This window comes from Scleropages formosus, chromosome 5, assembly GCF_900964775.1.
Source record: "Scleropages formosus chromosome 5, fSclFor1.1, whole genome shotgun sequence".
NCBI lineage: Eukaryota > Metazoa > Chordata > Actinopteri > Osteoglossiformes > Osteoglossidae > Scleropages > Scleropages formosus.
Genome location: NC_041810.1, coordinates 9,416,425 through 9,444,305, shown reverse-complemented (window position 1 = coordinate 9,444,305; position 27,881 = coordinate 9,416,425). Strand labels below are relative to the sequence as shown.

Sequence of the window (27,881 nt, the reverse complement as noted above, 5' to 3'; positions counted from 1 at the left end):
TGTTTAATTAAGGTTTGTACCATAATAATCAAATTTTTGGTGTGTTCTGTTAAGCCCCTTTACTGAAGGGCTCACATTTTTCTGGGTATCAGTGGTTTCTAGTGAACAAGTTACCCCATTAATAAAGGTCAGTTAAGGACACCTGTAGTTTAATGGACCACAGCTGTCCTCTTTTTCCTTTTTCCAAGTTAGGACTTTACATTGCAACATAATTGGTTAATAAGGGGTTTACACTAAAGTTGAACATTGAGTGTCAGTGTACCTCTCCTTTAGTAGCAGACTTAAAATTCATATGGTGAACACGTTTTTTTTTTTTTTATCTGCGTGGTTTACAGTGGAAGGAGGAGCCAAGTCAGACCTCAGCGCTACAGTATCTGTATATATGGAGGAAACACAGAGAGATTCCTCTGATTGGTGTTTCCACACTTTTCATGTGTTCCTGTACTCCTCTCATAAGGCAATGCTGAGTGTGATTGGTGGCTGGGGGCGTGTTCTCCATGGGGGTCCAGGATGGTACAAAGGCACTCGCTCGCCCTGAGAGCTCACAGCTCAAGGTTGGGTTCTGAACTTTGCTCTGAGGACAGTTGGTTTGTGCTCATGGAGATGGAGAGCTGTCTGTTCATCCTCATGTTCTCATCCCTGCTCCTGTTCACCACAGCCGGTAAGTACCACGTTTTACTTCTGCTCCAGGGTTCCTCTTACATGTCGGGATTTTAGGGGTCAGGGGACGACGGTCTGAGAGGTGAGGTAGTTTGTAGAGGCTGTTTATGCAGTAAATATGAAATACAACCTGCTGCAACACTGATGTATTTAAATTGCTGTATGGGAGTAAAATATTGGTATGAAGACACTGAAACTCCGAAGTCCTTGCAGGTAGTTTAATTACTTACATTTCTGTTTATATGTTTGGTTTTATATGAACGGCTGCATCAGCAGTTTATTTCGTTTATTTGGGGAAAAAGAAGAAAATCAGAAAAAGTTAGATGTTTTGATTTTGAGAACTTTTCTCCCTCTCAATAATTCTTGTTCTATATTTACTTAGTGCAATTTTTTATATTTTTTGAGTGTAATAGTGTAAAGAGGCAGTGTGGTAATTAAGGACATGAACTTGTTACTTAGAAGGCTGTTGGTCCACATACCCCTCATTGCTGTAGAACTTTTTCAAGTTACTGTAGGTCATCTACAAGAAACGTAGGTCAAGTACTCATTGACAAAGTAAAGATAAAAAAAAATTAAAAAGCTTTAGATAAGAGCTAAAGAATGAAGTAGCACATTTATTTTTGTTTTTAAATTAAAATAAATTACTTAATTGTTGGGGGCATGGTGGGACAGCAGGTTTGACCAGGTCCTGCTCTCTAGTGGGTCTGGGGTTCGAGTCCCGCTTGTGGTGCCTTTTGATGGACTGGCGTCCCATCCTAGGTGTGTCCCCTCCCCCTCCAGCCATACGCCCTGTGTTGCTGGGTTAGGCTCCGGCTCACTGTGACCCCGCTTGGGACAAGCAGTTTCAGTCAATGTTTGTGTTTGTGTAGTTAATTATTACTAACTGCTTGTTTACATCTGTGGTGAACGGAGATTTTATGTCCAGGGTCTTTCATGGATGCATAAAATAAAATGTTGCAACTAATATTTTTTGTAGTATTACTTTTAATAGAAACACATGCACTACATAGAATTTTGTGCAAAATGCTGAACAGACAAAATTACTGAATTAAAGCACATAGATAAAGAAAAAATAAAACTGGGAAAATATTCAAGTTTTAAACACCTCAAAAATTGAGTCCATTTCATAATTTTTTGTAGCAGTGTATTCATGAGAGTGACAAAAATGTAGCTTATAACAAGTATGTAGTTATGTGTTTGCATCTGTTTAAACTGATAAAGATCATCCTCAGTGTTTTAACTTAAAGACAAAATTTACCTTAGACTCTAGTTCTATATGTTCTCCAGAAGGTATCTAGTAACATTAAAAAATTTTAACTTCTTTAAGATTGTTTAAAAACAAATGGTTTTCTGGCTTTCTGAACTTATACTTTGTATACATACATTACTTACGTTTTGAATAATTTTTGTTGGATTATTGCTTACATTATTACAGATTTTAATTCTAAAAATTAAATAGAGTTAATTTACACATTTCAATGTAATATGAGGAAGCTAAAGCATGATTAGGGATAATCAGTAATAAAATAAAACTGAAATTTGCTGAAATCAGCATTAAAAATTTTAAAACACTCATCTAATTTTATACAATATAAATCATACATCTAAATGTCTGCAACATAACTTGAAATTCTGAGTTCAATTTAAGCCAAATGTACCACATGTTTTACATTTAGAGAATGAAATTCATTTACTGAATTGCTTACAGAAAATCAAAATAAAAATGTTAATAAAATATGCATCTTAATGTCTGCAACATAACTTAAAATTCTGAGTTCTGAAATTTCACCTCCTGAACACTGGGATTTTGAGGTAAAAAAGTCTCTGTGTAAAGCTGAGAAATAACAGTAAAAGGCCAACAGGTATAAAAATGACACTGATCTCTCTTGTGTTTCTTTCACACGCTGTTACACCTGTTACATTTAACTGTGTTTCGAATCTCCTTGCAACTCTGATCATATCAGAGCTTTTAGGAAACTCAGTTGAAGCTCAAGATGAAACATGTAAAAGACTCCACTGGAGTCTCTGTCTCTCTGTTTCTTCTTCCAGACAGTGATGTGAGGCTGGTGAACGGAAACAGTCCCTGTGAGGGAAGAGTGGAGGTTCGTCGTGATGAACAGTGGGGAACTGTGTGTGATGATGACTGGGATATGACAGATTCTTCAGTGGTGTGTAGACAGATGTTCTGTGGAGACGCTGTAGCAGCACCAGATGACTTTCGTTTTGGACCAGGAACTGGGAACATTTGGATGGATGATGTATCCTGTCAAGGGTCAGAGTCAACTCTGAAGGACTGTGAACATGAAAGACAAAGTGATTGTAGTCATATTGAAGATGTTGGAATCATCTGCTCAGGTAATAGAAGAACACCCAGTTTGCGATGACAAAAAAACACTTCCTCACCTGCTAATTTACAAATGTAGATCTTTTTTTTGTAACTTTAGTCTAACTTAATGAGATAGTTGCAGCTCACTTTTAACTTTGTAAGTCTGTAACTTTTGTAACTAGCTTTAGAAAAATATGATTTCAGTCAGAAAATAATATTAATATTTTTTTAATTATTAAAATTTGTCATTACTGCTAACTATACCTTATTGTTGTGTTAATAAGTATAATTAAAAGTAACACACGCACGCAGTCTGAACCGCTTGTCCCATACGGGGCCACAGCCTAACCTGGCAACAGAGGGTGTAAAGCTGGAGGGGGAGGGGACACACCCAGAACGGGACGCCAGTCCGTCGCAAGGCACCCCAAGCGGGACTCGAACCCCAGACCCACCGGAGAGCAGGACCCGGTCCAATCCACTGCACCACTGCGCCCCCCATTAAAAGTAATAACACAGCAAAAAAACTGTACTAAAAATGTTACATAGTATGTTATCTATATTTTATATATATATATATATACAGTACTGTGAAAATTTTTAGGCTCTTGGTTGGGGAAAAACCTGTAACGCGAGAATGCTCTTAATTAATAAACTTCCTTCAAAGCTTAGTAACCATCCATCATTAATAACAACTTGTCTCGAGCGGGATTGCGGCTGGCTTGGCCGGGTCCCGCTGTCTGGCGGATCTGGGATTGAATCCTCTTGGGATGCCTTGTGATGGACTGGTCTCACATCGTGGGTGTGTACCCTCCCCCTCCAGCCTTGCGCACTTTGTTGCCGGGTTAGGCTCCAGTTCGCTGCATCCCCGGTCAGGACAAGCGGCCTCAGACAGTGTGTGTGTACTTGTTTTCTTTAAGGACATACAAAGCCCTTGCTGTAATACTGTAACTTTTTGCAAAAGGAATGCCTGGAAATCTAAAATATGCTCTTTTCCATTGACACTAATGCAGAAGACATTAAATAACTGTCTACAGCAAATATTTTTGTGAAACATCTAAGTGCCTAAGACGTTTCCACAGTACTGTATATAAAATTTTATGTTATATAAAAATATATAATATTATATACGACTGTTTTTCTAAAGTTAGCCTGACCGTTCTCAGATCAATTTTCAAAATTTTCTCCATGAATAAAGGCACACAGTTAAGTTTCACAGTAAGTTATGAACAAGTAAAAATATGAGGTTGTTAGCTGATTTAATTGTACCGTAACATATTTCCAATACTGTACAGTTATTGAAGGACCCCTGTGTGATCACTGTAGATTATATTTTCAATTCCATCGTAAATCCAAGATCACCTTCATTGACCAGATAAACAAAAAATAATTCTCCAGTCTTGGGGATCATGGAATAATCCTCTTTTCTAAAACTTAAAAAATCAAAAGAAAGAATTTAAATTGTTTCTTCATGCAACACTACAATAACAAACTCAAAAACTAAATGTACTGTAGTGTATTGAACAAACTATCAGTCTTTGATTGTTGATGATAATTTACCCTTGTCCTCAATCCCAGCTCACAGAGAAGTCCGACTGGTACAGGGTACACACCTGTGTTCCGGGAGAGTGGAGATCCAGCATGGAATTACTTGGCACACAGTGTGTGATGCTGACTTTGACCTGCAGGATGCCGAAGTTGTGTGTCGGCAGCTGGGCTGCGGGATCCCTGCGAAGGTGCTGGGAGGGTCTGCCTTTGGGAAGGGGGGATACCAAATGTGGACAGAGGAGATTCAGTGTACAGGGAACGAGTCAAATGTTTACTCCTGTCCGAAATCATCCACAAAGAAACAGAACTGCTCACATGATAGTGACACGGGACTCGTGTGTTCTGGTAAGTCTTGAATGGTGTATTTTGTATGTCTGGTGAAGTACCGTTGTTCCCTGCTTTTGCATTAATTCCTGCCATATGCTGCTTTTAATACATCTATCCATAGTGAATATTGCTTCTTTTTTTCAGTTTGTAAGGGCCGTGTGTATATTTATTTTACTGAATCTGGTTTAGTGGCACTAAAAACACAGCTTTCCTGTCACTGTGTGAAATGATGTTCAGGTCTAACTGAGATCCATTGACAATAGAAGTACAAAGCGAGAATGCAAGATGTATTTGATATTTGAAGGAATATTTCAAATTAAAAGTTAGAATTAGCTATAATTATAACGTGGGGGTGCCGTGGGTTTGGCCTGTACCTTCTTTCTGGTGGGTCTGGGGTTCGAGTCCTCCTTGGGATGCTCTGCGACGGACCGGTGTCCCGTCCTGGCTGTGTCCCCTCCCCCTCCAACCTTACACCCTGTGTTGTCGGGTTAGGCTCCGGCTTTCTGCGACCCTGCTCGTATCAAGTGGTTTCAGTGTGTGTGTGTGTGTGTGTGTGTGTGTGTAAAATTATAAGTACAAAAGCAGTAATAGAAGGTTTGTTCCGTTTTAAAAGCTGCTTAAATAGTGCACATGATAAAATGACTCTTTATTAATCCTAGAGGGAAGTTCACTGGGTTTTCAGCAGCAAAGTACAACCTACATGTGCAACCATGTGACGTATATGTACCTATACAGAGAAAATAACAAACATATAAGTGAAACGAATGAATACGCAAACATATTTAAATGCAAGAGAGGGAGAAGTGGATCGAAGCGAGACGATCACTGAAACTGAGGTGGCGCAGGGTGTGGTGGGACACGGCAACTCGGTACCACTCAGTCACTAGACACGTCATTCACCTTCCCACCTCCGACAGGATGAGGGCTCTTTGTAGAGCCTGCTGGCTGCTGGGAGAAATGACCTCTAGTTGCTCTTTGGAATGCTGCAGCCGGACCTGTCGGTTGCTGAACGTGCTCCTCTGTTTTACTATGGTATTATTCAGAAGGAGTGAGTCATTGTCCATTATGGACCGGAATTTATTCACAGTCTGTTTCCGAGTGACCTCCACCAGGGAGTCCAGCTTCGCTCCCAGAGTGGAGGCAGCCTTCCCTTATTGATTGTGTTGGCATCTCCTGAGGAAATACTGCTCCCCCAGCATTCCGGTGCAGAAAAGACTCCACATGTAACAGTCGAATGTGGTTGGGTGTCATGCGTTGTTTTGTTCGTTTATTAATTCACTCTTCAGTCTTTGTGTTGCTGATTTTATCGATTTTCTGGTGTTCATAAGCTTTAACAGAAATTATTCCCTCTTGTTGGAACGAATGCTTTTTCAGACAAGCTGTGGTTCTTTGAAGTTTCAGTGAAGAGGCACGATAAAGCTTAAAAATGGTGTATTACTGTTTCTGTGCAGGATTTCACCAGGTGTTAGCTGTCACAGACTGAGCTGTGACAGGCAAGTTGGTTCCAAGGAATCAGCAAGATGCCGGCAAAGTACCATCAATGTAACGCTGAACCTTGTTGCTGTTGCCTGTCATATGCATTTTATCTTGTATTGTTATATTGTTTGTTCTGGTTTCGTATTCCATTTAACACTGTTTGTTTGAACTAGATTGGGTGCCGGGAAAGGCCTACCGGTATCTGTCTGGTTGTCATTAACTAATATTTCTTTTATAAAGATATGGCAGGTATATGTACTGTTGTGGAGAGTGAATGTATTTATTGTTTTTAGAAGAACATTTCTGTAGACTTTTCCTTACCCTGTAGCTGTCTGGTGTTCTGTTGTGTTGGTGCCTTGTGTTGTAAACCCGATGGAGTGAACTATTTGGGGTATATCTAGGGGGGAGTCCTTGGGCACAACCAACTAGGCAGGGGTGTTTTACTGTGTAGTGTGAAATGTTTTTATAAGGTGTATGTAGGGATTTTTATAGTAAAAAATGTTTAGTATTGTTTGTATGTTTTAGTATTTATTTTAGATGTAATTTTTGGGGGAAATGTATTTTGAAATAAATTGAGGCTGTTATGGTATAATCAGAGGGCGGAGCTATTGCTATATAGGTTTGTATTAGGGCACTAGTGAGGGAGTTTGATGCAAACTTATATAGACACTCTCATGCAGTGAATAGGAGAGTTATGCATTAATGTTGATATAAGGGGTTAAGCCCATGGCTCATAGGCCTCATGTTTTTTTATAACTTAATGTTTGTTTTGTACTTGGTTGAGCATTAATGTGTTTTGACGAATACTTTTTAGTAAAGGAAAATAAACCTTTTGGTCCACTACTTCAATTCTCCACTGCTGCTTCCATCCGGAGGGGGGTGTGGTGGCGCGGTGGTGCAGTGGGTTGGACCACAGTCCTGCTCTGCGGTGGGTCTGGGGTTCGAGTCCCGCTTGGGGTGCCTTGCGACGGACTGGTGTCCCGTCCTGGGTGTGTCCCCTCCCCCTCCGGCCTTACGCCCTGTGTTGCTGGGTTGGGCTCCGGTTCCCCGTGACCCCGTATGGGACAAGCGGTTCAGAAAGTGCGTGCGTGCGTGCGTGCGTGCGTGCGTGCGTGCGTGCGTGCTTCCATCTGTTGTCCATACCCTCACATTAGCCATCACTGTAGTGCTGCTGTCTCACAGCGCCTGGGTGGTGTGAGAGGGCGTGGGTTTGATTTGCACTTGATCTGTGTGGAGTTTGCATGTTCTCCCTGTGTCTATGTGGGTTTCCTCCCATAGTCCAAAGACATGCTGTTGAAGTTCCACCATAGTGTGTCTGAGTGACAGAGAGAGAGTGTGTTCCACTGATGTATGGATGAGTGACCCAGTGTAAGCAGTGTATCTAGCAGTGTAAGTCACCTTGGTGAATAAGGTGTGTGGGATGATAACACTGTAGAGTTCATTTGAAGTTGCTCTAGAGAAAAGTGTCTGGTGAATAAAAATATATGTAATGAAGAATAGGTAAGTAAAAGAATACAAAAATGATTACATTCATTACTATGCTGGTTATAGGACATGAAACAGCACACTAATCCCTAATCCCCCTGATCTTTACCCAGGGTACACAAACTCCAGACTGGTGGACAGTCCAGACTCCTGCTCCGGGAGGGTGGAGTTACAGTACCTCACTGAGTGGGGCACAATGTGTGATGCATCCTGGGATCTGAGAGCAGCCAATGTCCTCTGTCAGCAGCTGGGCTGTGGGAGCGCTGTGGCAGTGCCAGGACAGGCCTGGTTTGGAGAGGGCAGCGGCCCCATCTGGGCTGATGTGTTTGAGTGTCACGGGAAGGAGACACACCTGTCCCAGTGTGCTGTTTCTTCATGGAACCGAGCCGTGTGCTCTCATGGACATGATGCAGGAGTCATCTGTAATGGTGAGGAGTGCTGTGCTCATCACTGTACTATAGGAGAGGGGTCACAGTCACATGTCTGTGTAAAAACAATCTTCAGCAGATCAGCTCCGTTGACTGTAGAACTCATGAAAAATAATATAGTCTACACAGAATGGACTGCTGGCACTGTAAGATACCCTGTATAAGATGCTGATGTTTCTACAGGATCATCTCTCTCCAGCCTCGATGGGACGGTCCGACTGTCTGGAGAGAGTGGCTGTGAGGGTCAGTTGGAGGTTCAGTACCAGCACACGTGGAGCAAAGTTCTCCTGGACTCCTGGAGCATCAGGGAAGCTTCTGTGGCCTGCAGACAGCTGGGCTGTGGTTCTGCAGTGAGGATTTACAGCTCCTCCCTGTCTGGGACAGGGGACACTGATGTGTGTCTCACAGGGTATCAGTGCTCTGGGACTGAGTCTCACCTGGTCAACTGCAATGCTCCAGATACAGTCAACTGCAGTTCCAGCCCATATGTGTCCATAGTGTGTTCTAGTGAGTACTGATCACTCATTATAAAGGACATTTGTGATGGGTATTATATGGATTTGGATTTATTAGACTAGGTATTTAATGTTAAAAGTATAAAATAAAAAACATGGTATCTTCTTCCCTGTGTACCTTCTCCCAGAACACAGGTCCCTGAGGCTGGTGGGTGATGAGGGTGGCTGTGCAGGGAGGCTGGAGGTGTTCCACCAGGGCTCCTGGGGGACAGTGTGTGATGACTCCTGGGACCTGAATGATGCTCAGGTGGTGTGCAGGCAGCTCCAGTGTGGGACGGCTCTCCGCTTTACCTCTTTTGGTCCAGGAAATGGATCTATATGGCTGGGTAAAGTGGGCTGTGTGGGAAACGAATCATCTCTGTGGGACTGTCCCTCTGCGCAGTGGAGACAGCATGACTGTGGACATGAGAAAGATGTAGGAGTTGTGTGTTCAGGTATGTGAAGGGTGTCATTGCTTTTATATTGATGTATGGTGAATATTTTAATTTCAAAGTACAGCGTTATTGCTTACATTTATTCAGTTGGCAAATGCCTTTCTCTAAAGTCACTTAAGTGTGAAGGTACGTACAATTATTTTCCCATGTATACAGCTGGGTAATATTTACTGGAGCAATTCAGGTAAGCACCTTGCTCAAGGGTATTGCAGCAGGACCTGTGACTTGCTATTCCAAAAGTTCTACACTAAACTACCTGCTGCCTATTGCTTTCAGCAACACTGGTGCCGTGAGTAATGGTGATGCCTGAAAGTGTTTAAGTGTAGGTTTTAATCCAGATTAGTCTGTGTGGAGTTTCCATATTCTTCTGTGTTTCAGGTGAATTTCTGACTGAATTTTGTGTGTGTGTGTGTGTGTGTGTGTGGTTACCCTGCAGTGGACTGGCATCCTATCCAGAAAAGATGCTCTTCGGCCTTGTGCCCTGTGTTTCCCTTTCTGTGACAGTATCTTTGACAAGAAGTTACTGATAGAGAGTGAGTGTTGATTGCTTACACAATCATTTAGTGTTTTTTCTAGTATTGTTTCTTTTAGATATTGTAATTTCAGAAGTAACAAATGCAGCAGATTTGTCATTATTTCAGATTGTCTTGCAAACAAATTGAGATTTTAGATTTGGAAAAAAGGAGACAGTTCAAGATTTACCACTCACTCACCCATCAGTAACGGCTTGGCTTTACATTTCAATTTATTCATGTAGCAGATGCATTTCTCCAAAGCGAGCAACATCTCAGAAAACGTGTCAGGGTTGCAGTGGTTCAGAGCCTGTCCCGGAATCACTGGATGTTAAGCTGGGAAGGTGCAGCCTGGATGGGACACCAATCCATCATAGTCAGCATTTACCAAAAATGTATTTTAATTTCATTCTGTAATTTTTCTTCATTTATATTGCAATTCAAAGACCTGAGACTGGCTGATGGTTGCTCTGGCCAGTTGGAGGTTTACTACAATGATACCTGGGGAAACGTGTGTTTCAACGAAATGGACAAGAACATAGCAACTCTCATATGTCAGCAACTCAACTGCGGAACGAGTGGAACTGTTTCAAGTGCAGGATCTCGAGTGAAAGGAGCTCCAAACTGGCTGGATTCTGTCAAATGTCGCCCACATGACTCCACACTGTGGCAGTGTCCATCCTCTCCCTGGGGACACAACACATGTGGCGATAATGACGTCGCCAATATTACCTGTGAAAGTAAGTTGGCTGAAGTTATGCGTTGCGCAAATTTGTTCCTCTGTTTTTTTTTTTTTTTTTAACATTTCTTTTCATTACTCCTGAGTTAAAGAAGTATGTTTTCCCTTTTCTGTTACAAGTTCACCTTTAAATATTAAATTCTACACAAGTATTTTCAAATTACTGCCAGCTAAAAGCCTCTTAGATAGTAATGTGGACACATAAGATTCACCGTAAGAATGCAGTTAATGTACAAATTATACACACACACACACACACACACACAGATTTTCTGAACCGCTTGTCCCAGACGGGGTCGCGGGGAGCCGGAGCCTGACCTGGCAACACAGGGTGTAAGGCTGGAGGAGGAGGGGACACACTCAGGACGGGACGCCAGACCGCCGCAAGGCACCCCAAGCGGGAATCGAACCCCAGACCCACCCGAGAGCAGGACCTGAGTCAACCCACTCCGCCACCGCACCCCCGTTGTACAAATTATAGAGGAACTTTGTCTACATTTTCATATCTTACCACTTGATCAAAATTTGTGTTTGTGTATCCATGGATTTGATTTTTTAAATTTTAAATTATTACTTTGAAAATTGTTATTTTGTTTATCCATTGGCGGGCATAATGATGCAGCGGGCTTGGCCGGGTCCTGCTCTCAGGTCGGTCTCGGGTTCGAGTCCCACTTGGGGTGCCTTGCGACGGACTGGCATCCCATCCTGGGTGTGTCCCCTCCTCTTTCAGCCTTGCACCCTGTGTTGTCGGGTCAGGCTCCGGTTTGCCACGACCCCACTTGGTATAAGTGGTTTCAGCCTGTGTGTGTTTATCCATGAACTATTCATGGTTATAAGATCTTATCAAAGTTGGAAAAACATCCAACACAATTTGTCTTAATTTCATCCTTCACATGAAAAAAGCTGAAATTTAAATAATGCTGTAGATTTTTGATATCCACTGTAGATTAGAAAAGAATATGATGGAATGTTGTGTTTGTTTCAGGAGTAAATTTGAGTGGGACTCAGTTTTACACTCTACAGGCCAACATTGCTGATGTAAAAAGCAGCCAGTCAGCTTAATATATGTTGGATACTATTTGATGTCATTCCAGTTTGAGAACAAGGTGACAGACTCTTTATCAACATTGAAATTATTTAACTGAAGTCCCTCTGTGTCTCTTCTTCCAGGCAGTGACGTGAGGCTGGTGAACGGGAACAGTCGCTGTGCTGGGAGAGTGGAGATTCTTCATCAAGGACAGTGGGGAACTGTGTGCAGTGATGACTGGGATATGACTGATGCTGCAGTGGTGTGTAGACAGCTGGGCTGTGGAGATGCTGTAGACGCACCTCTCAATGCTCACTTTGGTCCAGGAACTGGGAACATTTGGAAGGACGACACTCTCTGTGGAGGCACCGAACCAACACTGAAGGACTGTGCGTCACGTAGATGGGGAGAACATAACTGTGATCATAATGAGGATGCTGGGGCCATCTGCTCAGGTGCGCAACTAAGTTTATCATCCTATCTAAGAGGTCTATAAATAGCCCTCATTGGGTGTTTTAGTCGAGGGCATGAAAAAGAATGTCTCAACCTGGTTCTGTACTCCTATGCATGTGTCTGCATTTACCCATACTTTACAACAGCATGTAAAAACAAACAAACATGCACTGAGCTGATAAAGAGACTTCAGGGCATATTGTTTCATCCAATCACTTGAGTCCACAAAATAATAAATGATCTACATTTTACACTGACTTCATGTTTTGACCAGAAGAGGTGAGCAGGCAGGTGTCACACTTTTTTTTTACATTGTTTCACTACAATCCCTTGCCTTCAGGCATTTTTTTGTTCCAGTCGAGTTAATTTTTCCAAAATATTTTTTTTCAACATTGCCAACAGCATACAGTATTTTGTGAATTTGCATTACTGGGGTATTAGTTGCGTCACCACCCCTGGGAGCAGTTCTGTAGATGACTTGCAGGGGACCTTACAGCAAACAAACCAGTAGGATTCAACACATCTCTTTTCAACCAAACCATCAGACAATCTTTAAGACAGTGAAGAACATCTATGGACTTGGCGAAATCTCGACCAGTGCTCGTGATCTTCTCTCCTTGCCTCTTTAAGTTCACTCTGTCCAGTGTTCCTTACCTGTTTGTTCATGCCTCTAATTTACCTGTTCCTTGTGTGCTTCTTGTCCCTCCTCATTGTCCAGCTCCCTGTCTTCATTGTCCTTCAAATCCCACAGTCAGCATGTCTTCAAGTCTCTGTGTTTCATCACAATCAAGCCCCACTTCTACCCAGAATTCACACTCACACAAACATTGTCTGAACTGCTTGTCCCATATGGGGTCACAGCCTAACCCAGCAGCACAGGGTGTAAAGCTGGAGGGGGAGTGGACACACACCCAGGATGGAATGCCAGCCTGTTGCGAAGCACCCCAAACGGGACTTGAACCCCAGACCCACCAGAAAGCAGGACCCACTCCAACCCACTGCACCACCTCGCCCCCCTTACACAGCACCACTGCTTCACTGTTGACTCTTGTACCTCTACACAAACTGCATTTCACTTCACATCACCGCTGTCTCTACAAGCATGACATGTATTTTCTCTGTAAAGTGTAAAACTGAACAAAATACTCTATAATAATGATAGCTTATTACTTCTTAACGTTCAGGTCACAGAGATGTACGACTGGTACACGGTACCCACCTGTGTTCGGGACGAGTGGAGATCCAGCATGGAATTACCTGGGGTTCAGTGTGTGACGCTGACTTTGACCTGCAGGATGCCGAAGTTGTGTGTCGGCAGCTGGGCTGCGGGATCCCTGCGAAGGTGCTGGGAGGGTCTGCCTTTGGGAAGGGGGGATACCAAATGTGGACAGAGGAGATTCAGTGTACAGGGAACGAGTCAAATGTTTACTCCTGTCCGAAATCATCCACAAAGAAACAGAACTGCTCACGTGATGACAGCGTGGGACTCGTGTGTTCTGGTAAGATTTGAAGGACATGGTACACCATCTAATTTGCTGGACACGTAACTATTAAATTTTCAGCACTGTGGCAGTAATTACCATCACAATTTAAATGAACAAGGGTTAATAAATTTACACTAAGTCTGTTTTCCTCTTTGTTCTGCTGCACAGGAAAATATATTTATTTTGGATCATTTAGTAGTACATCTCATTGTAACTACAAGTAAGTTTCAGTTAAGAATCCATATTAATCTTTTTATTCAATTTGCGCAACATAAAATTTATAGCAACCAGCACTGACAACCACTTCTCCCAAGTGGGGTCATGGCCTTACCTGGCAACACAGGGAACTAGTCCTAAGGGGGAGAGGACACATCCTGGACGGGCCTCCAGTCCGTCGCACGACCCCCCCAAACATACCCACTGAAGAGGAGGACGCTGTCAAACCCACTGCACCCCTTTCCTATATATATATATACACACACACACACACACACACACACACACACACACACACACATTTTCTGAACTGCTTGTCCCATTCGGGGTCACAGGGAGCTAGAGCCTAACCCAGCAACACAGGGTGTAAGGCTGGAGGGGGAGGGGACACACCCAGGACAGGACACCAGTCTGTCTCAAGGCACCCCAAGTGGGACTCGAACCCCAGACCCAGCGGAGAGTAGGACCCAGTCGGACCCAGTCCAACCCACTGCACCACCATGCCCCCCTTCTTTTCCTATATATATATATATATAAATTTATACTCTACAATAAATTTAAACATTATTTTGCATAAAACTGGGATAGGTGGTAATTTAGTGGTAAGAACTGTTGTATTCAAAGGAGCTGCATCCATCAATGAAAGATACAAGCTGAATCCCACTCCTGCTGCAGTACCCTTTTAATAAGGTACTTACCTTGAACTGACAGAGTAAATGTTCTGAAATTGTATAGATGGATAAAGCTTTCTAAGTAGTTTAGTTTGCAAATCTAACACTTCTGGCTGCCTTGGTCAAAGGTGTCAGCTAAATGCTTAATGGAAAAACTAAAATTGGATGAAAATAATGATACATTGTCTCCACACACTTTATACACTGTTGATTGTTGAGAGTTTCAAAAGATGGATTTCCAGAAGTTTTATTACTGATCACCATTACTAAGGACCACAAGATCTGTACTGTAAACACTGTGGATACAAACGGAATTAATTCAGTCCCACTCTACTATTCTGTTTGTGTGGTCTTTACTGCAAAATATCAGCTGACCATGTAAATAAAAGTAGGTTTCACTCTGCAAGAAACACATTTTAAAAACTTTTTCTTGAAGGAAGATGATTCAAGAAAATCCAAATATAAATAAACTCAAAGGTTTTTTTTTTGACAGTTTTATATTTTCATGCCCCAACAAAGCCTGTATGCTGCCATTTTTGTTAAATCCTCATTTACAGTGGTCTTTCTTTCCATAATATTTTACTGTGTCCTTCTTCTTCATACAGGGCATACAAACGGCAGACTGGTGGACGGCCCAGACTCCTGCTCCGGGAGGGTGGAATTACAGTACCTCACTGAGTGGGGCACAGTGTGTGATGCATCCTGGGATCTGAGAGCAGCCAATGTCCTCTGTCAGCAGCTGGGCTGTGGGAGCGCTGTGGCGGTGCCAGGACAGGCCTGGTTTGGAGAGGGCAGCGGTCCCATCTGGGCTGATGTGTTTGAGTGTCAGGGGAAGGAGACACACCTGTCCCAGTGTGCTGTTTCTTCATGGAACCGAGCTGTGTGCTCTCATGGATATGATGCAGGAGTCATCTGTAATGGTGAGGAGTGCTGTGCTCATCACTGTACTATAGGAGAGTGGTCACGGTCACATGTCTGTTTAGAAACATTCTTCTGTAGAATAGCTCCGTTGAGTGTAAAACTCATTGAAATAATATACTAAACACGAAATGAACTGCTGGCTCTGCAAGATACCCTGTACGAGATGCTGATGTTTCTACAGGATCATCTCTCTCCAGCCTCGATGGGATGGTCCGACTGTCTGGAGAAGGTGGCTGTGAGGGTCAGTTGGAGGTTGACTACCAGCACACCTGGAGCAGAGTTCTCCTGGACCCCTGGAGCATCAGGGAGGCCTCTGTGGTCTGCAGACAGCTAGGCTGTGGCTCTGCAGTGAGGATCTACAGCTCCTCCCTGTCTGGGACAGGAGACACTGATGTGTGTCTCACAGGGTATCAGTGCTCTGGGACTGAGTCTCACCTGGTCAACTGCAGTGCTCCACACACACTCAGCTGCAGTTCCAGCCCATATGTGTCTATAGTGTGTTCCAGTGAGTACACATGACTTCTAAATTGAATTCACATTGAATATTGTTTGGATATGGATGGATGATTCTGGTTATTTTATGTTAACTCTGTTTACAAAACATCCTGGGTATGTCCCCTCCCCCTTCAGCCTTGTGCCCTGTGTTGCCGGGTTAGGCTCCGGCTCACCATGACCCCGCTGTTGTAGACAGTGTGTGCGGGTGTATTTTACAAGAAGTTGGTATCTTCTTCCCTGTGCACCTTCTCCCAGAACACAGGTCCCTGAGGCTGGTGGGTGATGAGGGCGGCTGTGCAGGGAGGCTGGAGGTGTTCCACCAGGGCTCCTGGGGGACAGTGTGTGATGACTCCTGGGATCTGAATGATGCTCAGGTGGTGTGCAGGCAGCTGCAGTGTGGGACGGCTCTCCGCTTTACCTCTTTTGGTCCAGGAAATGGATCTATATGGCTGGATGAGGTTGGCTGTGTGGGGAACGAATCATCTCTGTGGGACTGTCCCTCTGCCCAGTGGGGAAACCATGACTGCATTCACAAGGAGGATGTGGGTGTCGTGTGTTCAGGTTCGTTCTTTTTAAGACTTTATAAAGCTTTATTAAGAGTGCATTTATTTTCTAAGGGACTTTGACTCCTATTTTGCCTTACATTGGAAAATCATAGGTAGAAATTTAAATGAAAATTTTATGCATTATTTTCTTCCTAGATATGCATTTTTTTTCTGTCAAGAAGTGTAGACATGTAAATATGGCCTTGGACACATGGAAATTCATGTTCTCTTTACTGTGTCACTTTGTGTTTTTGTTTTTCTGTCCTCCACTGGTCAAAGGTTTCTGCCTTCTGTGCCCTCTTCTTGTGCTCTGCATAAATACACATTTGAAGTAAAATATGAGCAAGATCTTCTGGATTATTTGGCCACTGCAGTATGTGTCATGGTTTTGTTTACCTTGTTCCACTTAGACGTCGATATAGAGGAAGATTCTGCCTAACATCATCAACTGCTTTTTTGGCAACTTCTAAAGACTCAGAATGTTTCATATATGTACTTGAAAGACCTGGATTTTTGCTCCTTTATTTTCTGTTTTCCACCTCATAAGGACTTTTCTGTCAGTTTAACTTAGTTGGATGTACCAAAGGCCGGGCTCCTATCACTAGAGAAAAGACATTTCTCAGACTCAGTAGACAATCGTTCTGAGTCGTAACGAGTGTGTCGGGGAAAAGAGGAATGAGAACAGTAGGCTGAGACTCAAACACTTGAACTCTGGTATCTGGTCCCTCTTCATTTCTTACACCACAGGGTCTGGTTTTCACTGTGGGTAAAAGAATTTCTTACAGCAGGTCATGTTGGGTTGTTAGGGTTAGGGATTGTGTTGTACATGTTACCACTTTATCTCCAGGGATCTCGAGGTGAGAAGACGTGCTGTTAAGGCACCCAAGAATGTTGAATGTAACTCCGACATTTCCACATCTCCTTTGAGATGTTCCCCAGTCCCTGTTCACAGCCAGTTGTCCCCAGCTTGGCAGGAGGAGGTGCACTGGTCACAAGTAGAGTTCGCAGTTGTCTTTTCAGCCTTTCTGGGGTGCATCCACCTCATAGAGCACAATGTACAGCCCTAACCTGGAGTACTTGTACAAATGTGCCCTATCACCTTCTGGTCCTTAAAAAATCTGCAGGAAGATGAACTAGACAAAATGTTGACTCAGGGGTAATGGAAGAATCAAAAAGTGAAAGGAATAGCCAGACATTTCCTGTGTGTCAATTTCATAGCTCTTTGTTTACTACGGTAGGGTTAACGCTCTGTCCAAGTTTGACGTGTACCCAGTGTCCCGAGTGGATAAACTCTTAAACCGACTGGGTACAGCTCACTTTTACTGAACACAGGTTCTACTGATAGACAACTGACAGATCACTTTGTGTTTGAAATCCAGCTGCTGTGTGTTGCACTGAATTTTACTTCTTTAAATTTGATTTATCATGGGTTCTCAGGTAGTAGAACAGGTGTGGATGATTGGTACCGGGAGTTATCTTTACCTGGAACCCATAAATAATTTGACTCTCAGATTGTCTTGGGGGGGCACTGTTTTTATTCATAGTCATAGCTCTTAGTTTTGAATTAGCTTTTTGTCCTTTCTTTTCTGCTTCCTACTTCACTGGGTCACTAGTTCTTTCTTTATGTCAGACTGTATTCGTAGGGTTACACCATTACTTTATGGTACAATTATGAGTTTTCCACTTATGGGATGTCAATAATAAAGATTAGGAGGGTTTAGATATTCTTTAATATTCTTCAAGGAACGAAAACATATCCAGTTCAACAATTTCCTCAAATCTTGGGGGAGGACTGTGTTTACTTCTTTAGCTTTCACAATACAAGTAACATGATTTTAATTATCACGAATATCTTTTCTATCCAATATCCTTACTCCAGAACATCTCTGTATCTGTATTTCTGGAGACGTCTTAGTTGTCTTGTAAGTGCATTGCTGCTCCAGGCACATTTTGAATGTGACAAGATACAGTATTACTAGAGCAACATTCATTAAACTACTTAACTCTTTAATATACAGCTTACTTTGTCTTTCTCTGTCCACAGTAAAATTTGTTGATAAATGTATAAATTCATTCTTCCTATTTGTTAATGACATGTTCTTTGTGCTCACTAATTTCGAATGTTTGTCGCCTTTCCTGCAGAATACAAAGATCTGAGACTGGCTGAAGGTTGTTCTGGCCAGTTGGAGGTTTATTACAATGACACCTGGGGAAATGTGTGTTTCAATCAGATGGACACAAACACTGTGAGTTTAATATGTCAGCAACTCAACTGTGGGAAGAATGGAACAGTTTCTAATACAGAATCTCGAGTGAAAGGAGCTCCAAATTGGCTGGATATTGTCAAATGTCGCCCACATGACTCCGCACTGTGGCAGTGTCCATCCTCTCCCTGGGGACAGAATAAATGTGATGATGAGGACGAAGTGGCCCTCATTACTTGTGAACGTAAGTCAGTTTATTATTTCAGATCCTTTAATTTTCATACCTTCAAAATCAGTACTTTTATCTGATGAAACAAGTTTAATATGTAGTTACCCATGTTTATAAATGTTTATTTTTCTTAATTTAAAATGTTATGCAACATTTTTTAATGTGCCTGGAAACAGTGTAATTAAAGCATTGCATTTTTATTAATTTACTCCAGTTTTTACTGAGCATTTATCACACTTTGTCAAAGGTAATTTACAATGTAACGTAAATGTAATTACATGCACACAGCAGAACAAACAAACAAACACATAACTGGCAATTTAAATCCCCCAATTCATCTGAAATACACGTCTTTGGACTGTGGACATACTTGGACAAATCCACACAGCCACTGCGAGAACATTCGTACTCTACACAGATGAGCTGAGATCAAATCCACATCCACAACACAGGTGTCGTTAGATACCAGTGTTGCCCTGTGCACCACTATGCTGCCCCAAGAAAGATGCTGTTCTGTGACCAGTAAAACTGTGTGAAACTGGTCAGTTGCTCTGCACAGCACTCCAGGGCAGCTTGCGAGGGGTGTTACCAGACGATGGGAGTGTGCTGGACCTTCCCTTTTATGAGGACACGACCTTTATCGACATTAACCTGACTAACCATATTAGTACACTCACTGAGAACTTTATTAGGAACACCTTGACACCTGCTTATTCATGAAATTATCTAACCAGTCAATCAGGTGGCAGCAGCACAAAGCATAAAATCATGCAGGTACAGGTCTGGAGCTTCAGCTAATGTTCAAATCAAACACCAGAATGGGAGGAAAAATGTGACCTCTGTGATTTTGACCTTGGCATGGTTGTTGGTGCCATGCGGGCTGGTTTGAATATTTCAGCAACTGCTGAACTCTTGGGATTTTCATGCACAACAGTCTCTAGAGTTTACTCAGAATAGTGCAAAAATCAAATACATCCAGTGAGCGGTAGTTGTGCAGATGGAAATGCCGTGTTGATGAGAGAGGTCAGAGGAGAATGACCAGACTTGTTTGAGCTGACAGAACGGCTACGGTAACTCAGGTAACCACTCTTTATGACTGCGGTAAGCAGGAAGACATCCCAGAATGCACCACATGTCAAACCTTGAGGCGGATGGGCTGCAACAGAAGACCACTTTGGGTTCCACTCCTATCAGCCAAATAAAGAAAGTTGAGGCTGCTGTGGGCACAGGCTCACCAAAACTGGATAGTTGAAGACTGGAAGAACATAGCCTGCTCTGATGAATCTCGATTTCTGCTGAGGCACACTAATGGTAGGGTCAGAATTACATTTATTTATTTAGTAGATGCTTTTCTCCAAAATGACTTGGAGAAATGAACTCTATGTAACATTATGAGCCCACACACCTTATTCACCAAGGTGACTTACACTGTTAGATACACTACTTACAATGAGTCACTCATCCACACATCAGTGGAACACACACTCGCTGTCACTCACACCCACTATGGGTTAACCTGGACAGCATGCCTTCGGACCATGGGAGGAAACCCATGCAAACTCCACACAGACTAAACAGGGATCGAACCAACCTCCTCTTTGCTGTGAGGTAGTAGTGCTTCTCGCTGTGCCACAATGCCACCCGGAATCAACATGAATTCATGGACCCAGCCTGCCTTGTGTCAACAATCCAGGCCGGTGGTGCTGGTGTAATGGTATGGAGAATGTTTTCATGGCACACTTTGGACCCGTAAATACCAATCAATCATTGCTTGAATTTCACAGCCCCTCTGAGTATTGTTGCTGACCGGGTGCATCCCTTTATGGCCACAATTCACCCATCTTCTAATGGCTACTTCCAGCATGATAATGCACCATGTCACAAAGCAAAGTTGTCTGAAACTGGTTTCATGACCATGACAGTAAGTTCAATGTTCTTTAGTGGCCTTCCGGTCACTGGACCAGAATTCAATGGAACACCTTTGGGATGTGGTACAACGGGAGATTCGCAGCATGAATGTGCAGTTGACAAATCTACAGAAACTGCGTGATGCAATCATGTCAACATGGACCAGAACATCAAAGGAATGTTTCCAACATCTTGTGGAATCCATGTCATGAAGAATTGAGGCTGTTTTGAGAGCGAAGGGAGGCCCTACTCACTATTTGTATATTATTTCTAATGAAGTGTTCAGTGAGTGCATGTGCCCTTTGTAATGGCCCTTTGTGTCACATTAAATAATTCTCTTATTTGCATTTAATACTAATGCAGAAATTTACATTCTTATTTCCCAAAGCTGGAGAGAAGACTGATGTTCCACGTAGCTATGTACAGTGTTCTACTGCTGCCAGCCAGAAACTGTGTTCCAGTCAGTTCAGTTCTGACGTGTCCGTGATTTCGTGTGTTGTTGCTCAATCTCGTAACATAGAAGATATTTGTTCTTTGGTCAATTACAGTCCGTATTTATTTTGTAGGCCACCTGCCCCTCAGATTGCAGGGGGATAACAGGACATGCTCAGGGAGAGTGGAGCTGTGGTATGAGGGCTCCTGGGGGACCATCTGTGATGACTTATGGGACATAAATGATGCCCAGGTGGTCTGCAGACAGCTGGGCTGTGGGGCAGCACTGAAGGCTCATGGGAACGCTGCGTTTGGGAGAGGAAATGGCTCCATTTGGCTGAATGAGGTGAAGTGCAGGGGTGATGAGCTCCACCTGTGGGACTGTCCTCACTCTCTTCAGGACCACACGACCTCCTGCTCTCACAAAGAGGATGCTGGTGTCACCTGTGAAGGTGAGACATGATGAATCAACATGGTGGATTGTTAATACTGACACACCCAACAAATGCCTGAATACAGTGTGAAGAATGTTGGACAGTAGTGTGAATACAGTGTCTGATTGCTGCTGTATCTGGAACATCTTGTTCTGATACTTGTTTTAAAAAATTGATATTAAATGTAACAATGTGTTTTTTTCTTTGTTTTACAGGGATGTCTTTTGAACATGTGACTGCCAAGGGTACTGTAAAATTTGTGTCTCCATTTTATGTGTCAGTCTAAATAATTTTATATATTCCACATTTTATTAAATGGACAAAGTGCTTTTTTCCAGAAACTACACAAACATCCACAACTACAACCACAGCAAAAGCAGGTATTACTACATTCTCTCTGTATGCATATGCAGTGCTTCTCTACATTTGTTACATACCTTCTGTGCTTTGAATCACAAACATGTTGTTCACTTCACTGTATTTCTCCTTCAGTTGAACCCAGAACACAAGACCCGTCCATCCCTTTTGTGGTCTTCCTGGTATTGGGGGCTTTTCTCTTCCTGCTGCTGGTGCTGCTGGCTGGACAGTTGTACCAGAACAGGGTTCTGAAGAGAGGTACAGAAGGACACTGCGGATCAGAGAGTCCAGATTCACTGCTGATCACACCATCCTTTCATACACATAAAGCATGAATCCGGAATGAATTTAAATATAAGGTTTTGATTAAATGAAAAACTGTTTGGTCTCACTGTGTGTTATACCTTTGCCCCACAGCCCTGTACCAAGGGGGTCTTACCCCTCTACATGAGGCCATCTATGAGGAGATTGAATACAACCTGACCAGGGGAGAGACATACAGAGGTGCCAGGAAAGGTGAGAATATCTGATTAGAGGTTACACTGTAGTTACAATGTGAAAAAACACACTTTTTAGTGTAGAATCTGCAATATAATGTAACAACCCCGCGTTACTGTTTTAGGACGGAGTGTGTGCTTAATGTAAATAGTTGCATTATGGGAAATAATGTTAAATATGTGTGTAGCCACTGGGGGAACTTAGAGAGAAAATAATAGGGTGGCTGTGCCTGCCAGTGTGTTGGAAGAGAGCTTGAGATAAAGCAGGCTGAGGTAAAGCAGGCTGGGAAGGCTGGCTATAAGCGCAGTTCCTAGAAGAAACGGGGTCCTCAGATCAAGAGCATTATTTCTCTGGTGCTGTTCTTCTAATAAGTTATTCATCATGAATACTGCCTCCGCGTCCTTTTTTGCCCCATCCAAGCCCACGGCGCTGCACGCTGCAATAATTTATTGTAAAGCAGAGTACATAGAAATGTACTGTAAACAGCTGAACACTTTTTAGATTGGAATGTATTTTAATCACATTTTTTGGACTACATATTTACAGTTACATGTAAAAGCCTGAACACCTTTTGCCAAATTACAAACTTAGTTAATTTTGTAAGTGAAAGTAGTAAACAGCTGCTGCAGAAAAGGTTATTAAAACACACACACACTTTCAGAACCACTTGTCCCATACAGGGTCACAGGGAACCAGAGCCTACCCGGTAACACAGGGCATAAGGCCGGAGGGGGAGGGGACACACCCAGGACAGGGCATCAGTCCATCACAAAGCACCCCAAGCAGGACTTGAACCCCAGACCCACTGGAGAGCAAAACTGTGGTCCAACCCACTGCGCCACCACACCCCCCTAAGTTATTAAAACAATATTTGCAATTGTTAATGTTCAAGTTACTTATGTCATGAACTTTAAAACATTAGCAATCTTTTTACAGGCTCCACCTGCTTTGTAGGAATCATTTAGCTTCATTTTCACATCCTCACTCAGTTGCTTAAAGGAATGCATGGTTGTTGAATGACAGCCCAAAGTTTGGAATGTCAGGAAATGTTTGAATTATGATTTATTTATTAGTGTATTAGTTTTCAATAGGTCATAATAGGTTATTAGGGTCAGGAACCTTGCAAAAAACATCTTTATCACTGGACAAGTAGAAGGGTTTCCAAACTTTTGCACATGCCACAGTTACTATTTTCTTTGTTCATATGTTTTAATGAAATATGAAGTAGCTGTGCAATAATATTAACAAATTTGTTGTTTTAACACACTACTTCGTGCAGCAGTGGTTGCCCAACCTTCTGTGTAAAACTATATATATTCTAGTGAGTATGTAATAACAGTACAAGAAACTGTATTTTTAAATGCACAGGGTTCCAGGATCATATGTACTATTCAGAATTACAAACTTTGCTGAAAACCACAATTTTCCATCACTTACAGGTGCACATTTCAAATGTCTCTTAGTGAGATGATACCTTCTGTAGATAAAAATTAGTCTGGCAACTATGAAAAACCGTTTGGCTTCCATCTGTAACCATGTGATCTGAGCTGAAAAACCACACGAGGAGCTCGCAGCTGCAGTGCTGTAAACGGTCCAGATGAGAGACAGCAGCCAATAGGGAGGAAGAGGATGTTGGTGATAAGAGTGTCAGTTAGCGTTCCTGGGTGTGGGCGGTAGCTGCTCGAACCTCACACATCCTGTCTTCTCTCAGTGTGTGAGGCATCAGCAGAGAGAACTTCATGTATCTTCTCTCTGAGGACAGGACTGAGTGTGTGTCTCCTTACAGGAAGTGTCCTGTCTGAGGATGTGCCCTCTGGGTATGAAGATGTGGAGGACAGTGAGGGAGACCCCCTCTCAGGTAGGGGGCTTGTTGTGTGTGTGTGTGTGTGTGTGTGTGTGTGTGTTGTAGTTCAACTAGGACTGTTAGTGACAGTCAACCTCGTAACATTATTTCCTATTATGTTCTATGTTCACATCTTTCTGTCATGTATTCTCTTTTTATGTCTTATTTCAGAATGTTTTAATTATAATAAAAAGGCATGCACGGTTTTAACTTTTTATTACTCTCAGGGACAGATGAGAAGAAAGAATACTATGATGATGCTTTTCCTATGGAAAAAAGTGCAGGTGGTCTGTCAGGTGGGTTTCTGTTGGGGGCTGCAGGTCATACCACGGTATCACTAATGTCAGTGAATGGTCTTCAAACATAAACAATTATAATATAAAGTTCCAGTCTACATTAATAAAACATCAATATAATCTAAAATGAATTCTTTTCAGTTAGTAAAGACTGAGTTGAAGTGACACTGTACAACTGCTGTTAGACACAAGCGCTTTTTCTCCCTCTGTTACAGAGGATCTGCGTACAGGAGACACAGCAGAGGACTATGATGATGCTGTTACCACAGGACAGAGTCCAGGTAGTTTGTTAAATATATTAATGTGTTCAAGGTTTTATGCCACCACAATAATGTTTGTAATACACAGCATTTGTATCGAGACTTTATGTTCTTAATAGGAATCGTGATTTATTGATTACATTAACCAGCAATTCAAATTATATTAAATGTATCATAATACATTCTCCCTTTATAGTTTGCCGGTAATAGTTGTAAGAGTTCTGGTTTAACTCCACTTGGATTTATGTAAAGAAAAGTATTTCATTGCAGCAGAAACTTGATATGTTAAATCTGAACCACACAGTCTTTCTGTTCCAGGTTCAGCACTGATGGGGACACAAGACACAGAGGAGGACTATGATGATGCTGTGGGTGTAGAACAGAGTCCACATGTGTTACCAGGTGAGTTTCACACAAGTGATGGAATAGAACATTTGAATTTATTAATTTTAACTGATGCTTTTCTCCAAAGCAACTTACAGTGTGAAGCTATTTGCAGTTATTTACCCATTTATACAGCTGGGTAATTTTACTGCAGAAATTTACGGTAAATACCTTGTTAAGGGTACTATAGCTGGAGGTGAAACTTGAATCTGTGACCACTATGCAACCAGCTGCCCTTGTAGAACATGACTAGTTTCCTATCAGATGTGGTTTTCTGAACCACACTGTATGTCCCTGTGTCATCCTGTCCCTTAATCTATTCTGTGTGCACTAGAGGTGGGTACAAACATATTACATTTACTCCCGCACTTGTATTGAAGTACATTTCTGGAAAATATTTACGTCTCAAAATATATTTTGATAGCAATACATTCTTCCTTTTACGAAAGTATATCTGTAAAGAAAAAATATGTACTTTGACTCCATTAAATTCGTATCACCTTCTGTCCTCTACTTTTTTCATGTAATATTTTAACTCCTTAAAGTCAGTTGTCTTTTATGCTACAAACACAGTAGACCCCCCATAAGAACCGAAATTTTATAAGATTTTGTTCAATTTATTCTTGAACAGAGTCATTGGGGAAACTGCTCCTGTTATATTAATTTAAACATATGTAAGATAGTAAGACAGGGGTTGAGGTGGCGCAGTGGGTTGGCCCGGGTCCTGCTCTCAAGTGGGTCTGGGGTCGAGTCCCGCTTCGGGTGCCTTGCGACGGTCTGGCATCCTGTCCTGGGTGTGTCCCCTCCCCTTCTGGCCTTATGCCCTGTGTTGCCGGGTAGGCTCCGGTTTCTCGCGACCCTGTATGGGACAAGCGGTTCAGCAAATGTGTGTGTGTGTGTGTGTGTGTTGTACCTGTTTACATTGCTTGTATTTCAGAACATTAAAAAGCTTTATATGAATCAGTGGAACTTCAGTATTTCGGTCATGTTTTGACTTGGTGCTTTTTTACTTTACATTTTGGAATGATTACTTTTTACTTCAGTAATTATTTTTGAAAGTATCATTAGGTTTGTCTGAAACGGTGTTTGGCTGCACTGACCACCTCTGGTGTGTACAAGGATGTGTGTCACTGTGTCACCTACTGTGTCCCTGTAGGAGAGAAAGCGTTGACCACTCTGCCCCCTGGTGAGGGACCCCCTGATCCTGACCACACTGACTATGATGATGTGGGAGACGGAGGATCGTCTGCAGTTCTGGAATCTCTCTGTGACTCAGAGTCCAGTCTGTGTCTGAAGGTCCTTCTGCCCAAAGCTTCAAACCAACAGGCTCATCAAGATCTGATGTTTCTAAAGTAGCTGGTAACACAGTAACCTTTGATTTTTAAGTTTTCATTTTTCTTGTAAAAGTGTCTTTTCAGTCTTGAGGAGTAAATTTTCATAAATTGTTGTAATATTACAAATGCAAATTTAATTTTTTCACCCTTTTATTTTGTTGTTCACATTTGGAAATATATATTGAAATTAAAAGAAAATTCGTCAACTTCTGAGTCTGTTCTGTTTTTGTGGTTGAGCGTATAAACTAAAAACATTAATAAATGTTGTTTTATTATTTGCTGTGCCAGCAGGTTTTTATAGCAATGGTACAGTATACGCGTATGAACAATTTCAGCTGTGTACCAGTTTCCTTCGGTTAGAGTTGTGCTCCTCCACTTGGCATTCAGGCTTCTGTCACAAGGAGGTTCTCTGGTCTCAAGGTTGCCCTCTTCCTTGGGGCCTCTGGCATCACAGTAGGCACTTTTTATTGGTTTTGAGATATATGGCGTGCTTATAGCGTAAAAAGTATGGATCAAATAAAGGTAATGTGAAACAGCAAGTAGTTGACCGTTCAGCACCCAGGACAGCTCCCCTTAGGGACAGACCATTGCACCATCAGGAGCTGTCCTACATGGACAAATGGATAAGCATTTCCTCATAAGAGAATCTCCATAAAGACTCATGAGAAATGCTGGTGGAGTTGATCTCAAGCAGAAAGACAGAACAAACGTGCTCTTGTCATGCCGTCACAGGTGCACGACAGCTCAAGTGTAGCTGAGAGAAAGATCTGGATACAGATATGTGGTTCTTGAGTACAGTGAATTAGTCACATGCCACCATGTGATCCAGTACACATTACACAAATAGCTGCATATAGGGTTTTTTTTAAGTTTTAATCATTAAACAGATAATATAGTACATGCTTTTTGAGTACGCAGGAGATCGGGAAAAAGTAAGTCTGAAAATTCAAGGACCACCCAGCTGGCAGTAGTGCAGCTGTCTGGTTGGGGTGTAGCAAGTGGTCATGTCTTGTAGGTATTGGGGAGCAGATCTATTGATTGTTTTGTAGGTTGTAACCAGACTGAGAAGAGTAGGGAGCCCAGCACCGAGCCCTGCGGAACACCAGTTGAGAGAAGCTGAGGGGATGGCAAGGAGCTGCACCAGACCACCTGGTGGAAGGCAGGCAAACCACCACAGAGCAAGGAGCGCAGGGAGGAAACAGAAACAGCAGTGTGTGTAGGACACAGCAGCATACAGAATGCTGCACATGTGGTGCGTTAATGGGGTTTTATATGTGTTGTGTGTGATTGACAGCTGGGTATGGCCAAGGGTTTGGTATCATTCTTTCTCTTCTGAAATTTCGTTTTAACGATATCCAAGTTGATGAAGTTATGGAACATGGGCTGACTACTCTTATATCCTTGGCAAGGAAGTCCACTTAACTACCTGATGGGTCTTCATCT

The 27,881-nt window shown here is 42.4% G+C and overlaps 2 protein-coding genes across 4 annotated transcripts in view; both read left to right on the top strand.

Annotated features, from left to right (window-relative positions):
- Positions 1-565: 565 nt before the first annotated feature.
- Positions 566-19,944, top strand: LOC114910497 (antigen WC1.1-like). The gene is made up of 13 exons (XM_029251876.1): positions 566-661; positions 2,710-3,033; positions 4,574-4,876; positions 7,933-8,247; positions 8,431-8,758; positions 8,898-9,196; positions 10,146-10,448; positions 11,618-11,929; positions 13,222-13,396; positions 15,417-15,724; positions 15,970-16,275; positions 18,402-18,707; positions 19,802-19,944. The coding sequence occupies exons 1-13, from the start codon at positions 598-600 to the stop codon at positions 19,942-19,944; spliced, it is 3,486 nt and encodes a 1,161-aa protein (XP_029107709.1). The 5' UTR covers positions 566-597.
- Positions 19,945-20,915: 971 nt separating this feature from the next.
- LOC114910476 (antigen WC1.1-like) overlaps positions 20,916-27,881 on the top strand; it is a 63,083-nt gene continuing 56,117 nt past the window's right edge. Inside the window, exons 1-6 of one of the 3 annotated variants that reach the window (XM_029251696.1) lie at positions 20,916-21,060; positions 21,167-21,484; positions 21,682-21,711; positions 21,805-21,846; positions 21,959-22,081; positions 22,241-22,339. In XM_029251696.1, the coding sequence (XP_029107529.1) occupies positions 20,958-21,060; positions 21,167-21,484; positions 21,682-21,711; positions 21,805-21,846; positions 21,959-22,081; positions 22,241-22,339 (715 nt within the window). In that variant the 5' untranslated portion in view covers positions 20,916-20,957. The remainder of the gene's footprint in view (positions 21,061-21,166; positions 21,485-21,681; positions 21,712-21,804; positions 21,847-21,958; positions 22,082-22,240; positions 22,340-27,881) is intronic. The other 2 variants (XM_029251695.1, XM_029251697.1) reach the window with 2 other exon arrangements.